The following is a 16,104-nucleotide window of genomic DNA, read 5'->3' as shown; positions in this document are numbered from 1 at the left end:
CCTCAGTCATGCCATTAGGCAAAAGAATAACCTGGCTTTCCTACAGGTAAACACATGAAGTGTATACTCACAAATCTAATCTAAAAACCCTAAAAAGGAAAGGAGAGATTAATATATGATTCATATCCAGTCCATGTTATTTGAATGGACATACTTAGAAACAAATTTTGCTATTGATTAATAGAACAAATCACTCCTTTTTATTGTAATGAATTTCCAAGCAATATGTGTAGTGGTATAAAAGTCTACTTTTGCATTTTGGTTTGTCTTTTGTCCAATTATGGGGTTCTATTTTGAAAGAATTTAATTTACCTTTCAACTTTGATTAAATATATCACAAAACATTTGCTGTGAATTAATAAAAAGACAAGAGTGAAGATAATAGTGGACCCATTATAAGTGGACTTAACAGTTTTCTTTATGAGTCTTGAAAAAATTTTTAATAAAATGCACCATCTTATTATATGTTACTAAAAGTATTATTAATTTGAAATAATATAATCATGGTATGTGCAAAATAGTGAAAGACCCAGAAGAAGCCCTTTTGGAGGAGTTATAGAAAGATATAGATAAGAATCACACAGGATGAGAAGAAAGCCCATACAAATGTGATCATGGATCCATTGAAGCACTAAAGTATTGATCCCAGGGTATTCAAGCCATTGATTAATTGGTTAATTTGGGGGCTGATCAAGTAACCAAACACTTCTGGCAGGGATACAAGGGTTATACCTAGAATCTTTTCCAATAGAAATGACAGGAGTACCTGAAAGTTTCTTCCTTTACTTCTCAACCTCTTCCCCAATAGCAAAATTTCCCCCATCCCTTCTTTCTCTCTCCCAAGCAGACATTTTATTTATGTGATCAAACTATGAATATTTCAACATCTAGTGGATCACACATATTCCCACAACATATAAGACAAAAAACATATTTTGACATAGTATTTATGTTCCTCAAATGGGAACTTACACTTCATGGTTTTTACTGCTACTTTCTGAGATGTTCCATCTTCTTTATTAAGATTTCCTTCCACGACAGACCCAAACTCTCCTAGAAAATTAAAAAAAAAACAGTTTATATTAACCCTGTGCAAAATTACTCCACAAATACAAAAAATCTAAGAGCATCAAAATAATTGCCAATTGATTAAGAGAATTAACAGGCAGGCAAATGTTTATACATTACTCCATACATGTATGTTGCATAGGACCATAGGACTAAGAGCTAGAAAGGACCTTAGAGACCAATTTGTCAGTAAATATTTATTAAATGCCTACTATGTGCCAGGAACTGAACTAGGCTCTGGATATGCAGAAAGAGGCAAAAAATGGTTCCTATCTTCAGGGAACTCACAATCTAATGATAAATTTATTCATTTTATAGATAATGATGATGAAGTTCAGAGACGTAAAGTGTTCATATAGCTCATATAATAAACAAGCACAAGGTTGGGACTTCATCTAAATCATCAGTTCTCAAAGTGTGGTCTGGAAACCTGAGGTGCCTGAGGCCTTTGGGGGAATATGCAAGATTAAGACAATTTTTATAATATCAAAAAGTTATTTGCCTATTAAAATACTCTCCCCTTTTTAAATTACATATTTGTCCAAAGCCAAATTTCTTCATGTTCTTCAATCTATTGAATGTAGAAGGAGATATTAAGCCAGATATACAGAGATCTGCAAAAAGATGTATAACAATGCCACATCCTTTGCCAATTTTTTTGTTTCGGAAAATATAGTTACATTATTAACTTATATTAATATAAATAGATATCTTTATTTTAATAAGTACATTTTAAAAATATTGATTTTAATTTCTAATTTATTAAATTATAACAGTTCTAAGATCAAAAAGTTTGAGAACCACTAATCAAGACCACTGAAATTCACATCTAGTACACCTTCTAGTATAACTCCATTCTACTTCTAGTCCTCTCCCCCACAATTATAAGATAGGATTTGCTGGATTAGAAGGAATACTACTTTTCATAAGAGATCATAGCTACAATTAATGTAATTTAGATAAAATTCAATAATATTTTCCTCAAGCCCATTTATTAAATACTTACTGAGTTCAAGACACAAAGAAAAAAGAAATGAAAGAGAATAATCTCTGCCTTCCAGGAATTTACAATTTAATACTATTATTTCAATAAAAGAAGATGATCAAGATGTGATGAATCCTCAATTAAGGCATTTAATTTAATCTAATTTGGAATTTTAGTTTATTAAATTTGATGACTAAGAAAATAAAAGGATACTATAAATATAAATCATTAAATTAATGGTGCCTAAGATCTGCTCTTTGACTGCTTTAATGTTTCAACACAGCTCTGACAAATGGCCTTCATTTGAACATATTTCTTAAGCATTCCATTCCACTTTCCCACATTTCATTATTTTTAGGAAACTTTTTCTTTGAACCAAAATTGGTCTCTCTATAACTTATTCATTCTAGTTCTCCTCTTGAATGAAATATATTTCTAATCCTTTCTTCTTAATGGAAAATCCCTCTTTTATATATCAAATGATGGCTGCCATGTCTTCAATCTACCCAAGTTTACCCAAGTCTTCTCCCACCTAAAAATACCTAGCTACTTAAAAGACTCCTTTTAAAACATAGCTTTGAGTCCTTTCATCATGATAGTCACCTCCTTTGAATCAGTTTCAGTAGGCCCTTACCCTTTCTAAGTATATTCCAAGTTAGTCCTTACTAGAATAATTAGAAAGGCAAAAGGAATAACAATATTACACATTTCTGTAGTATGTTAAGGTCTAAAAAAACTTGCTATTTTATACATGAGGAAACTGAGGGGTCTGACAAGTGACCTGCCCAGGGTCATACAGCTAATAAATGTCTAAGATAACTTTGAACCCAGGTTTCCTAATGAAGTAATATATTGAAAGACCAGAGAAGCCAATTTAAAACACATGGGGATGACTGAAGAGTTTCTAGATATTTTCTCTCACAAGAGTAGTTGTGCTTCTCCCTACTCGGGAGTAAAACATCTTGTTTCATGCACTATCCCTAGAAAGCAAATCTTTAGGACAAGCATCCTTATTAATCCTTTTATTTCAAGTAAAAATGACACATTTCACATTATTCAAATTCACTGAGATGATCTTGTGGCATTTTTTCTGCTTTTTAGTAATGGTTCCAAATTGGTTACCTTCTCCCAGAATTTTTCCAAGAGTCAGGAGGTTCCGGTCAATTACAACATCTTCCAGTTTATCCTGTAATTCCTCACTGACCCCCAAACTTCTCACTGAAAAAGAAGAACACAGATAGTTGTCAACATCATGAGGATCTTTTTCTTTCTTTTTTTCCCCTGAGGCAACTGGGGTTAAGTGACTTGCCCAGAGACACACAGCTAGGAAGTGTTAAGTGTCTGAGATCACATTTGAACTGCACCACCTAGCTGCCCCAATGTTTTGTGTGTGTGTGTGTGTGTGTGTGTGTGTGTGTGTGTGTGTGTGTGTGTTTTCCATTCAGTCAGTTCATTCAACACGCATTTAAGTGCCTATTATATGCCAAAGAACCTGCCAGAGATGAAAAGAAAATTTAAAAAGTCTCAATTCCTAAGGTTTACAACCTATTGGGGGAAACAATATGAGAAAATAATGTACACATCAGATAGACTGGAGACAATAAAGAAAGGGAAAGTGCTAGCAATAGAATGGATGCAGAGAGATTGATAAGGGCTAAGAGTTTCCTATACTCAAACATTGTTATCCAGAAATAATGCTAGTGATAATTATCATAGTGGATTCCCTTACACTCCAGATGATTGAAATGTACTCCTTCAGGGCCCAGATGACCATAGGGAAAGATTAGTTTCTTAGTGTTAACAGCCTAACTGGCCATATGTTGGGCTATAACAATGTAGCAGGGAATGGGATAAAGAGGAATTTTTCTTTTTGGCTTGTTTGATTTCACTAATATCAGTCAATGAATATTTGGTTAGTGCTTTACAAGAAATGAAATGGAATAAAAAAGCATTAATTAAGCATTTATTAATTAAGTGCCAGCACTATGTAAACTCTAGGAATGCAGACAAAAATGCATAGTTCTCCTGGTTGTCAAAGAACTAAAATTCTAAATGGGTAAGACGACAAAGCCAGAAGATGAATGGGAAGGGCTGAAGGCTAGTACAGTACTATGGGTATAAATGAAGTATAAGACATGGTCTGTGCCAACAAAGAACTTATTTCTGGTGACAAAAAGACACATAAAAAAAATATGCTTTCACTTCTTATAGGACTTTGCACAAGTAATTTCTTTAAGCCTCAGTTTCCTCATCGTTTAAATAAAAGGGATGGGCTGGATAACTTTTGGGGCCAATTCTAAAAGCTAAGCGACTAAGTGATGTTGTAGATAGAATATGGAGCCTGGAATCAGGAAAACAAAGTCAATTCCAGCGGCTGACATCGATTAGCTGTGTAACTTAACATCGACCAATCTCAGTTTTCTCAGTTATAAGGATCATAGTAGCACTTACTACTCATGGATATTGTTAAGATCAAATGAGATAATCTTTGTAAAGTACTTAGCACAGTGCTTGGCACATAGTATATACTTAATAAAGACTTGTTCCCTTCTGTCTAGCTATAAAACTATGGTCTTATCATTCCTCCACTCTTCCTCCACTCTACAGAGGGATCTTGCCATTACTCCCACCCAAAAGTGATATAGGTATTCCATGTTCAGAGATTGTGAAACTTCCTAATTGGATCATAATCTTTTATCTTTTATTCTCCCCCATATTACTCCCCAAACTACTCTTCAACCTCTCTATGACCTCTATTCTTCTATTCTAGAAGACTCTAGACCTTTTACAAATTTATATTAGCAATTTTCAGTGCCCTCAGTGAAACAAGGCAATCCTGCTACTTATTCACTAAATGATTCCTAGCTCCACAAAGTGGGTTGTTTCAAACTTCTTCTTCTCTCTTGAGCTTCCCGTGTCACTGTTCTTCTTCCCTCCTCTTCATCGCATCTGACATGATCCTATACTACCTCCATCATTCTAATCTCTAAAGAGGACGTGATTCTTAGGTTTCCCAAGTTCACCCTCCCCAATATGTACCTTTCATCTCACTTTCTCCCTTCTTTAGAGACTATCTCTTCCATAATATCTACTATTCCTCTAATGTTCAATCTTTTCCTTTTACTGTTTCCTTTTCTGCTGCCTATAAACATGACCAGTTCTCATTCATTTTCAAAAAACTTTCACTATATCCTAACGTACCTACTGCTGTCTATAATCTTACAAATTTTCTCTTAATCTATTGAATCCCTCAAAAAAACTATCTAGACTCAATGCCTCTATTACCTCTCTTCTTATTCTTTTCTAAATCCTTAGTTATCTGATTCATTCAACTGAAACTGCTTTAGTCTAAAGTTATCTCAGTTTTCAAACTTCTTGACCTCTCAATAGTACTTTGCAATGTCAATCACATATTCTCCTCAATACTCTCCTCTCTCTAGGTTTTCATGATACTGTTTTCCTCTGGATATTCTCCCGTGTCTCTCTGTAACTTCTTAGTCTTCTGTGTTGTGTCTTCATCGAGGCCATACTCAGAAATTGTGACTATTCCCCAAGATTACATCCTAGATCCTTTTCATTTCTCTTCCCCTTTTATATTATCTCACTTGATGATTTCATTAGCTCCCCTTGGTTCAATTATTATTTCCATATAAATAATTCCTAGTTTTATACATTCAGTATAAACTTGTGAACTTCAGGTTCAAATCACCAAATGCCTTTTAGATATCTTGAATGTGATGTTCTACAGACATCTCAAACTCAACATGTCAGAGCAGAATTTGTTTTCTTTCTCACCCATCTTTCCTCATTTCTGAACTTCCCTATTTGCTATAATTCTTAAGTTCTCCCTCTTACTTACCCACTTAAATTTCTCACCGACATCACCTTCTCTCCATTGCAGCTATCACTCTAGGCTCTCATCATCTAATTCCTGGACTAAAACACTAGCATTCTGCTTGGGTGCCTCTCAAGTCTCTCCTCACTCCAATCTATCTTACCAAAGTGATTTTTCCTAAAGTTCAAGTGTGTCCATGTTATCGTCTTACTCAGTGAACTCTAAAAGCTTCCTATTTTCTTCAAGATCAAATACAAAGTCCTCTAGTGGACACAAAGTGTTACAACTTGAACCTTCCCACCTTTTCGGTCTCATTACATTCTACTCTCTTTAGCATATTCTACAATCTAGCAACACTGGAGTTCTTGCTGCTCCTTGAACATGACACTATCCCCTGATTCCATGCCTTTTTCACTGGCTTTCCCCTTTGCCTGGAATGCTTTCTTTGCATCTTCACCATTCCCTCCTGACTTCTGGCTTCCTTCAAGACACCTCAAATATCACCTTTTGCATAAGGTTTTTTCCATTCTTATTGATTCACCTTCCCTGCACACCTTTTGATCTGTCAGCTAGTATCTTTCCTCTGAGATAACCTTCCATTTATTCTCCCTTCATTTATTATATATAACATGTGTGTATACATATACACACATATTGGATAATCACATAAAATACATATATACATTTATGTACACACATGTGTACATATACACACATATATATTATACATATAATACAGATAGAGAAATAGACTTTTTTCATGATGAATTTCCCATTGGAAAGTGAATTTCATGATGTCAAGAACTTTGCTTTTATTGGATTTTTTATAGGTCCTGCATGAAACACAATGTCTGTCATACAGTACATGCTTAAGAAATGCTTGTTGACTAGATGACTGTTTCCCTAGATACGCCATCACTGAACTATTACAGCCTTTCTACTGAAATCTAGAAGTATCATGTAATATGTGTGATTCCTTTTACATTATTTCAGAAGTAATTCACAACTACTCTCATTATGTCTCCCTCCTCTCCCATTCTAAGTATATTAGAGCAGTCTGAAAGTGCTCTAAGGAAAGAAGAAATCATGACTTGTACAAAGGACTCTAGAGAACAAATAATCCTGAACTTTGAAAAACATTTATCAAGGGACCAATATTTTAAATAATGCTTGAGATTAAGTCTTTTAGATTATTACTTTCATTTGAGCATTTGACATCTGACTCAGTTTTCTAGAGATGGCCACTGAAATGCTAAAAGTTTGGGGGTTTCATTGTATTACTCTAGTGTTCTACTTACTACAAGTCTATGTATATTAACCCATAATCTTCAGATTCAAACCTAACCAACTTGTTAAAAATGTACAAAATAGATAGAATGATAGATAAGCCTTTACTCTAGTTTTTATTTTTAGTGCTTGGAATTCACAGTCTGGTAAACTATCTCTGCCAACAGATTTCAACTTTCCACGATTTGGTAGGAAAGTCCTAGCAAGTCCTCTGAAGCACAGAGTGACTAATTGTTTCCCTGGGATCATTCAGCCAATAAAAATCAGAATCAGGTTCTAAATGCAAGTCTTCCTCCCTCCAAACCCAGTGCTTTATTCCTTTACTACACCACACACTTCATAGCTGTTCTTTCAATTAGTTGTGCTTCTTAGAACCCCAACAGATTTGGCCTTTGCCAGTTAGAAAACAATTTAAACTTCTTTTAAGGAAAATCAAATAAATATCAACTTACAGGTGAGTTCAATAGCTCGTCGAGAGAAAGACTTCTTTGGTTTATAATTTACAACCAATTCTGAATCCTCCTCTCTGAAGGCATTCCTAAATGGAAAAAAAAAGATACATACATGTATATATATATATATATATATATATACACATACATATATATATATACACATATATATAGACATATATGTACATTATATATAATATACACATATATGTGATAATCCTTCTGAAAAACTAAATTCATAAAACAAAGATAGCAAATGTTAGTGTTAACTGCCATTCTACCCATTCACTAAGGCTATTTCCTTGGAACACTGGACCTGAAAGGGGAATTTTTATATTATTTTGCTCAAAATCAAGTCTCTACTCACTTTAAAACTTCCCTTCCAATTCCCCTTTATTTGTCATCTTCTGCATTAGAATGGTATGCCTTTGATGGCAGAGACTGTCTTTCCTAGTTTGTATTTTTGTATCCCAGTTTAGCACAGGGCCTGGTCCCTGTTGTTCAGTTGCTTTTCAGTCACGTCCAACTTTTTGTGACCCCATTTGGGGGCAAAGATAATAAAATAACTTGCCATTTCCTTCTCCAGCTTACAGAGGAGGAAAATGAAGCAAGCAGGTCAAGTGACTTGCCCAGGATCACACAGCTAGTATCTGAGGCCAAATCTGAACTCACAAAAAATAAATCTTCCTGACTCCAGATCTGGCACTCTGAGTCATCTATGCTAAGATATACTAAATACTTAATCTATGTTTAATCAAATACTTAACTAATCATGACTATTGCTTACCAGACTCTTCTTTAAAAAAACAAAACAAAACAAAACAAGTCTTCTTTTGTGTCATGGATCCCTTTAACTATCTGATGAAGTTTCAGAATCTTATCTCAATAATGTTATTAATAAAATAAAGTACAATGGGTCACAAAGGAAACCAATTATATTGAAATAGTTATAAAAATTTTCAAATATTATCTACAGATCCCAAGTTAAGAACTCTTGTTTAAAAAAAAAACTCTTCTAAAGATAAACTTTATTTTCATTCTACTAAATTTATCTATTTTCTTTCCACTGCATTTCCAATTTTACAATGCAATATTCAAACAACTTGAATTCCAGGAGCCAAAAAAGAATGAAGAGTCATTAGTCAGGTCAAAAATCTTGGCTAAGAAAAAAAACAAGCACCCCTCCTCCCAAAGCTTGTTCCTTCTATAGCTGGTATTTCTGGTGATTTGCTCCTAAGACTAAAATAGCAACACTGTTGGTGCTGTGTCAAGAAGTTCCTGTGACTCAATAAGATCTGAGTGGAACTTTATTTCTAAAGTTTTAAAAACATATTATCATACTTGTTTTAGAACAAGTTTTTAAACTGAAATCCACAGACTTTCTTTCCCTACTCATCCCTCTTTATCCCTTAGCGCACTGCTGTCTGGCACATAGTAAATGCCTTTTTTTTTTTTTTTTTTGACTGCTTGCCTGCAATAGATAGATTTCAAGGATTAAGTGAACTTAGATGGCAAAAAAAGATTACATCTTTATTTTCATTAATCACTAATTGAAACATATCAGTTTCTTCTTTTGTGAGTGTAAGCAATAAAATATTATTTCAAGTTTATGATCCAAAAAAAAAGCTTAGAGGAACTTTATGGGACAAGCAGACACGTCAAATTTTCTTCTGAAATAAGGAAGGAAATAAAATTGGAAAGGATAGCAGGTGAAGGACGTAGTGAGGTACTTGTGAAATTACTGGAAAGAGAAGTCTAGCTTTCAGTAGTGATTCAAGCCCTTGACCACAGCAACTAGAGTGCCAAAAGATATTAAGACAGCTATATTTCTTGCTTTTTGTCAGGCAGCCAGTCTTTCAACTAGTATTTCTCTGAGTGCCTCTTGTATGCAAGAATTTATTTGTCCTTTACTTCTCTAGTTCTTCATTAGGTGAGCATTCATTTTGGGTGACTTCAAGAAAATAAATCTGTTTTTCACAAAGTAACAAATATTATTTCTACATATCAGATAGCTCCTATGATGCCAAACTAGGAATTCCTGCCCAGTTGGAGCACATTACATTTTGTTTAACTACAAATTCTTATGGGCTGTCAAACATAAGATCCCTACCCTAAATCAATGACAGTGAAATGACTCTTAAAAGCAGAGTCTGGTGTTTTGTTTTGTTTTCTCTTTGTATCCTCAGGCACATAGCAAGATATTCTGCAAATAGTAGGCTCTTAGCATATCCTTTTGGAATGTGTTAGAGTCCAAAAGTCTCCATTTGATCTCACTGATTTTCAGAGTTCAGAAGACCTCACAGGACCTGTAGCCCAACCTTTTCATTTTAGAGACGCAGAAACTAAAATCCAAGTGGTTGCAATCTGCCCAGGAGCCAGACAGTGAGTAGCAAGTCTGGGACTAGAAGCAATGTCTCACAATTTCCATTCCAGGGTGTTGTCTACTATACCACAATCCCAACTTTTGTGGGTCTTCTGCATACATAAAGATATGAGAAAGAAAACAAAACATACTCCAGGAACGTAGGACCCAAACAAGTGGCAACACTAGGGATGTACTCCAGTTAAATCATCTATCCAAGAGACAGATTTTTCCACTGTCAAACTACACACTCATTGTTCAGATAATAAATAGTATATAAACAATATATACATACAAGTAAATTAGGGGTTCCCAAGTGGATAACTGATATGTATAATTAGCAATTTTAGTTAGTATTTAAATCATATTATGGGCAGGCTGATTGCCACCACCATTTCCTATTCCCCATTTTGGGGAATTCCATTGGAAGGGAATACCAGAGGAGAGACATAACTGGCAGTACATCCATATGTGGTGGAGAATGAATTTGGGTCGTCAATCTTTTTTCCTGCTGCCTTCCTCTATTAGTGAATATAAGACTTAAGGAAAAAAAATTAGAGCTCACAACAGCTAAATGAAATGAGCAGAACCAAGAGAACACTGTACACAGTTACAACAAGATTATGTGATGATCAACTGTGGCTCTGTTCAATAATGAGGTGATCTAAAACAATTCCAATAGATTTTGTATGGAAAATGCCATCTACCTCAAAGAGAAAACTATGGAAATTGAGTGTGGATCAAAATATAATATTCTCACTGTTTTTGTTGTTGTTTGGGTTTTTTCTCTCATGATTTTTCCTCTTTTGATCTGATTTTTCTTTACATGACAAATATGGACATATATTTAAAAGAACTGCACAAATTTAACCTATATCAGATTGTTTGCTATCTTGGAGAGAGAAAAGGTAAGGGAAGAAGGGAGAAAAATTTGGAACCCAAAGATTTACAAAAATGTTGAAAACTATACATGTATTTGGAAAAATAAAATACTATTTTAAAAAGTTCTCATCAGGAAAAAGTTTGGAACCTATAGTAAATAAATTCTGATTTTTGTAACAAAATAACTTGGTATTTAAGATTTTTTTCTGTAAATTAATTATACATAAATTTAGAGCAGCTAAGTTTGAACTTGGAATCAGAAAGACTCATGGTCATGGGTTCAAATTTGGCCTCAGACACTACTAACTGTATGATCCTAAGCAAGTCATTTATCTGTTTGTCTCAGTTCTTCATCTGTAAAGTGAACTGGAGTAGGAAATGGCAAACCACTTTGGTATCTTTGCTAAGAAAACCCCAAATAGTGTCATGAAGAGTCAAACATGACTGAAACAACCCAACAACAATAAAACAACACTAATTGTTTTTCTTTTAAATTTCTAACTGAGGGAATATCATTAAATAGTATTGTACTATTGATTTTGTATCTCTGAGAGTGATTTTTAGGTTTGGCTCTCAACCAAAATCAAACTGTAGTGAATCACTAACAACAAAGTTAATATCTGAGAAACTGCTAAATAAAGGCAGATTTGTACTATTTGGTAGACAGATCAGCCCAAATGTTACTATACCATAGACCCCATGATAATTTGGGCTCAGCAGGTGCACATCAATAACCAATAAAGGACTAATATGCAATATTATTTTCTTTCTTAATTGTAGGAAAGGAGGGAGAGAGAAATAGAAATGATTTAAAAATTAATTTTAAAAGATGTAATATTAAGCAATATCATTTGTTTTAATGCTTATTTTAACTTGGTAACTTACCCAAACTTTGTTTCTTGTAATCTCTTTCTAATAAGTAGAGATATGTAAAGAATTAGTCCAATAAGAATAATTCCACAGAAGCATCCAAGGATGATTATGATTGGATCTGTATTCCCTGGTGCTGGAGTTGAAGAGGGTGCAAAATCTACTAAACCTAAAAAACAAAGTCATTTTCAAATTTAAAAATCTAAAATACCATTAGTATTTTAACTAACTAGAAACAACAGTTAGTACTGCTCTCTCCTCTACCCCTACATCTTTATCCTTTCAAATAATTTAAGCTATCCAAAAATGAAATGGGCTACCTCTAGAGACAGGAGATTCTTTCTTATTGGAGAACTTTATTTATCAGATATATTATAGAAGGGATTCTTGGTCAAGTATGGATTGGGCTTATGACCTAAGAAATCCCTTCTAACACTAAGTTTTAGAGTTTTGTACTTTGTTCACAGATTTTTCTGTGTCAGGAAAACATTGGATTGCCCATGTTTTTTAGTATTTATGAAACTAGTTGCCTGGTTTGTAGTGATAATAGATGGGGAAAACAGGCATCTTGCTGTACTCAGGCTTAAATGAATCTATTCATTTTATCACATTAGAATGATCAGAAATAATTTTAAAACTTTTTAAACTTTAGAGTAAGAAATTTACTATGTAGGATGAAGATAAGAGCTCCTATCCTCTTGGATTTTATGTCAGCTAATCTGTACCTGATCAGCCAATGTCTCTTTAGGAAAAGTCTGGTATACTATGTTTCTTTTTTATAGGCTTCCTCACTTTTCCTACATGTACAACTTTTCTCAAATAAAATAGATTTTTATAAGTTTCTGAAACATTCCCACCTCCTCAAATGCCTATTGAGTTAAATTAAACTGAATTCAATTACTAACTCTCCTCAGGCTTAGGATGTGCCCCAGAACCTCAAACCTGCAAAAAGATCCTATTTTAACTCCCCAATTAATGTTAAAATAGAAATGATGATGGTAGGTCCTACTCCTTTTCCTTGTTTCCCTAGAGTAATATAATTCAGGATCTTCCTAGACTACTCTTGCAATCAGGTAACAAGACCCTTTTTAAAATAAACATCAGGAGAAAAGGCTATACCTCCCCCCTTTTGCAACAAAACATTAAGCTGCTTAAAGAAAGATTCTACTTCATTTCAATCTTTACATTCCCAAGAACTAACACAATGTCTGGCGCATGGTAAATGCTTATTACATGCTTGTTGATTGACATCACCACATCTGTACAACACATACAGATACAATACAATAAGAAAGGGCCTTTATGGCAGGAGGTCAAAGACTTAAACTAAGCCAGGAATGGTCACAGCCAAAACAAAAGTGATTCCACTAAACTTCAAATCAGAGGCTTTGTACTGGGTCACCTGATGCAATATTAAGATTCCATGTCAACAAAATTAAAAAGACACCAACATTACACCGTAGGACCAGGTTTTTGAATCAGTAAGCCAAGAAATAGTGAAAGAGACATTTTCACATCTATTTATTTATAGAGAGTATCATGTTAAAATAAGCCATCCAAAGGCCATTTGGCCTTTCCAGCAGTAATGCTGGAAGTAGTAATGGACTGAAGTGTCAAGTAGCATTTCAAAACTAATTCCAAAGGTAAATATTTGGACGGTCTTTCCTTTCCCTGCTGAATTAAAAGATCTTGCCAATCCCCACAATATGATTTAACAAATTAAAATTTAGTGATCCCTTGAAGTATTTTTCCCCATTCCAAGGAGTTAGACAATCCAAAGAGTAAATTTTCTAACCCAAATGTATTTATCTTCCTAATGAGCTATCTCCTTCTGAAAAACTTTCAAAACAAACAAAGGCCATTTAAAAGCATGCTATCATAGTACTTGGTAACTAGGAAAAAAACAATTTTATGATTGTAAAAAATTGTACTTTGACATTAGCTTTAGTCTTAAATTATTCTCTAGGCCCATAATATATCTAGTGACAATCTGGTTACCACCTGGAATACCACTTTCTGGCAGCAAGTAAGGATGTTGGCTCTTACCATTAGCTGGAATGAACACATCCACTGGATCACTGAAGGGCCCAACTCCCCCCGTAGTGACAACAGCAATCTTCACTGTACATGTGGTGTTAGTGGCTAACACAGAAATAAATGCAAAGCTGTCATCCTGATCAACTTCTTCAGAATGCTCCTGCTGGGAGATAAAAATCAACACAACACTGTTGTAGCACAATGATACCTTTCAAAGACTTCACAGATCTGGACTGTTACCTCCAAACCTTTCATTTTTCAGATGAGAAAACTAAGGCCTGGTGAATTCCCTCAGGCAATAAAGTAAGCCATAATTTGAACCCAAAGACCCCTGGCTTTCCCACTATCTCATTCTACAGGCATCTTTTACTGTTTGTTTTTTACTTGTAGCAATATATATAAGCAGCTTTATTTCTTTCTCCTTTACTTTTTACAAATAAAGTTTTGCCATGGCATATTGTAAGGCCATTTTGACGCAATAATAAATTTCTAAAGTACAGAGAATTATGACTCATAGGATTTAAAGTTTTAAGGGATCTTAGAGATTGCTTAGGGAATAGATTCTAATCCTTATCTCTCATTTTACAGAGGGAAAAGTTTATGCATGTATGTGGGGGCGGAGGTGGAATGCCTTGTCTGAAAAACACAAGTCACACAAATAAAAAAGCATGGGTTTAAACTCAGATCCTCTGCTAATGAATGTTCTACTCAGTCTATTACACCTGCACGGGTGCCTCTCCCCCAAAACTCAGCAAAGATTAAGTGATTATGCAAGCGCTCTCTCTCTCTCTCTCTCTCTCTCTGTTCTCTCTCTCTCTCTCTCTCTCTCTCTCTCTCTCTCTCTCTCTCTCTCTGTTCTCTCTCTCTGTTTCTCTCTCTCTCTCTCTCTCTCTCTCTCTCTCTCTCTCTCTCTGTTCTCTCTCTCTGTTTCTCTCTCTCTCTCTTTCTCTCTTTTTCTGTTTCTCTCTCTCTCTCTGTTTCTCTCTCTGTGTCTCTCTCTGTTTCTCTCTCTCTCTCTGTTTTTCTCTCTGTGTCTCTCTCTCTCTGTCTCTGTCTCTCTCTCTCTGTGTCTCTCTCTTTCTCTCTCTATATATATATTTTAATATATATTTCTATATCTCTATCTCTCTGTGTCTTTGTCTCTCTGTATTTCTGTATCTGTATCTCTCTCTGTTTCTCTCTTTCAGCTCTCTTTCTGTCACTCTCTCTCTCTCTCTTTCTCTCTCTCTCTCTCTGTTTTTCTCTCTGTGTCTCTCTCTCTGTCTCTGTCTCTCTCTCTCTGTGTCTCTCTCTTTCTCTCTCTCTATATATATTTTAATATATATTTCTATATCTCTATCTCTCTGTGTCTTTGTCTCTCTGTATTTTTGTATCTGTATCTCTCTCTGTTTCTCTCTTTCTGTCACTCTCTCTCTCTCTCTCTCTCTCTCTCTCTCTCTCTCTCTCTCTCTCTCTCTCTCTCTCTTCCCTTCTCTTTCATTCCCCTCAAGTATTGTTACTTCAGTAGTTCTATATGAGCAACCTTTTATACAGTTAAAGAAGACTGGTAATCAGAAGCTAACCTTTTCAGGACAATGTTTACTAGGAGCACAGCAAGGGAACCTTTTTTTTCACCCAAGTACAAAATCAATCATAATTGAGAACTGGGTTTTTCTAGAAAGGGCACACGCTGGCAAACACTGGAAGCTTGAAACGGAACTTGCTACCTTTGGATAGAGGAACTCTGGTTTAATTCCATAAAAGGAGGTCATTCCTATTTCTAATAAGCAGGACATATTTAGGACACCCAACTGACAATATCAGAGGCTGCTGAAGCCAGATTCAGATTTTCATGGCATTCATGTTCTTATGCCCTTCATTTCTGTGCCAGTCACTTGTCCTGGTAATTTCGCAGGGTGGAGTCTAGCTCTGTCTATAAGGAAAGAACAACCATGTCATTCATGTCTACAGGAGAATGTGTGCCAGTCACTCAGAGTTTTTTCCTGGTAGGAACTGCCAGGAATTAAAAATAAACAACCCAAAGGTTACTATTTAAAAAAAAAAAAAAAAAAGCATCATTTTAGAAACACTCCAGAGAATCCTGGGGTTAAAAGGATCTTAGATTATATGTAGTGGAACTTCTTTTTTTGACACATAAGGAAGCTGAGAGCAAAGCTAAATGACTTATCCAAAGTCACATGAATGTAGTCAAGATTCAAATCCACATCCCCTAATTTCAAATCCCCTCTCTGCCTTTAGAATTTATTTGTCTAAGATCCTTTTCATCTAAGTGCTATACACTTGTATGTAACTGCCTAGAAGCTTCCTAAACAAAAGCTTCAGATGC

General features: G+C 34.9%; 1 protein-coding gene across 2 annotated transcripts in view; it reads right to left on the bottom strand.

Annotated features, from left to right (window-relative positions):
• MERTK (MER proto-oncogene, tyrosine kinase) overlaps positions 1-16,104 on the bottom strand; it is a 115,035-nt gene that overhangs the window by 14,708 nt on the left and 84,223 nt on the right. The window contains exons 9-13 of one of the 2 annotated variants that reach the window (XM_074287687.1): positions 13,788-13,938; positions 11,757-11,910; positions 7,628-7,713; positions 3,176-3,271; positions 973-1,053 (exon numbers count right to left, since the gene is read on the bottom strand). In XM_074287687.1, coding sequence (XP_074143788.1) covers positions 973-1,053; positions 3,176-3,271; positions 7,628-7,713; positions 11,757-11,910; positions 13,788-13,938 — 568 coding nt within the window. Of the gene's footprint in view, positions 1-972; positions 1,054-3,175; positions 3,272-7,627; positions 7,714-11,756; positions 11,911-13,787; positions 13,942-16,104 lie in introns of both variants that reach the window. The other variant, XM_074287686.1, reaches the window with a different exon arrangement.

This window comes from Sminthopsis crassicaudata, chromosome 2, assembly GCF_048593235.1.
Source record: "Sminthopsis crassicaudata isolate SCR6 chromosome 2, ASM4859323v1, whole genome shotgun sequence".
NCBI lineage: Eukaryota > Metazoa > Chordata > Mammalia > Dasyuromorphia > Dasyuridae > Sminthopsis > Sminthopsis crassicaudata.
The sequence above is the reverse complement of the archived record's forward strand: the minus strand, read 5'-3'. Positions and strand labels throughout refer to the sequence as shown.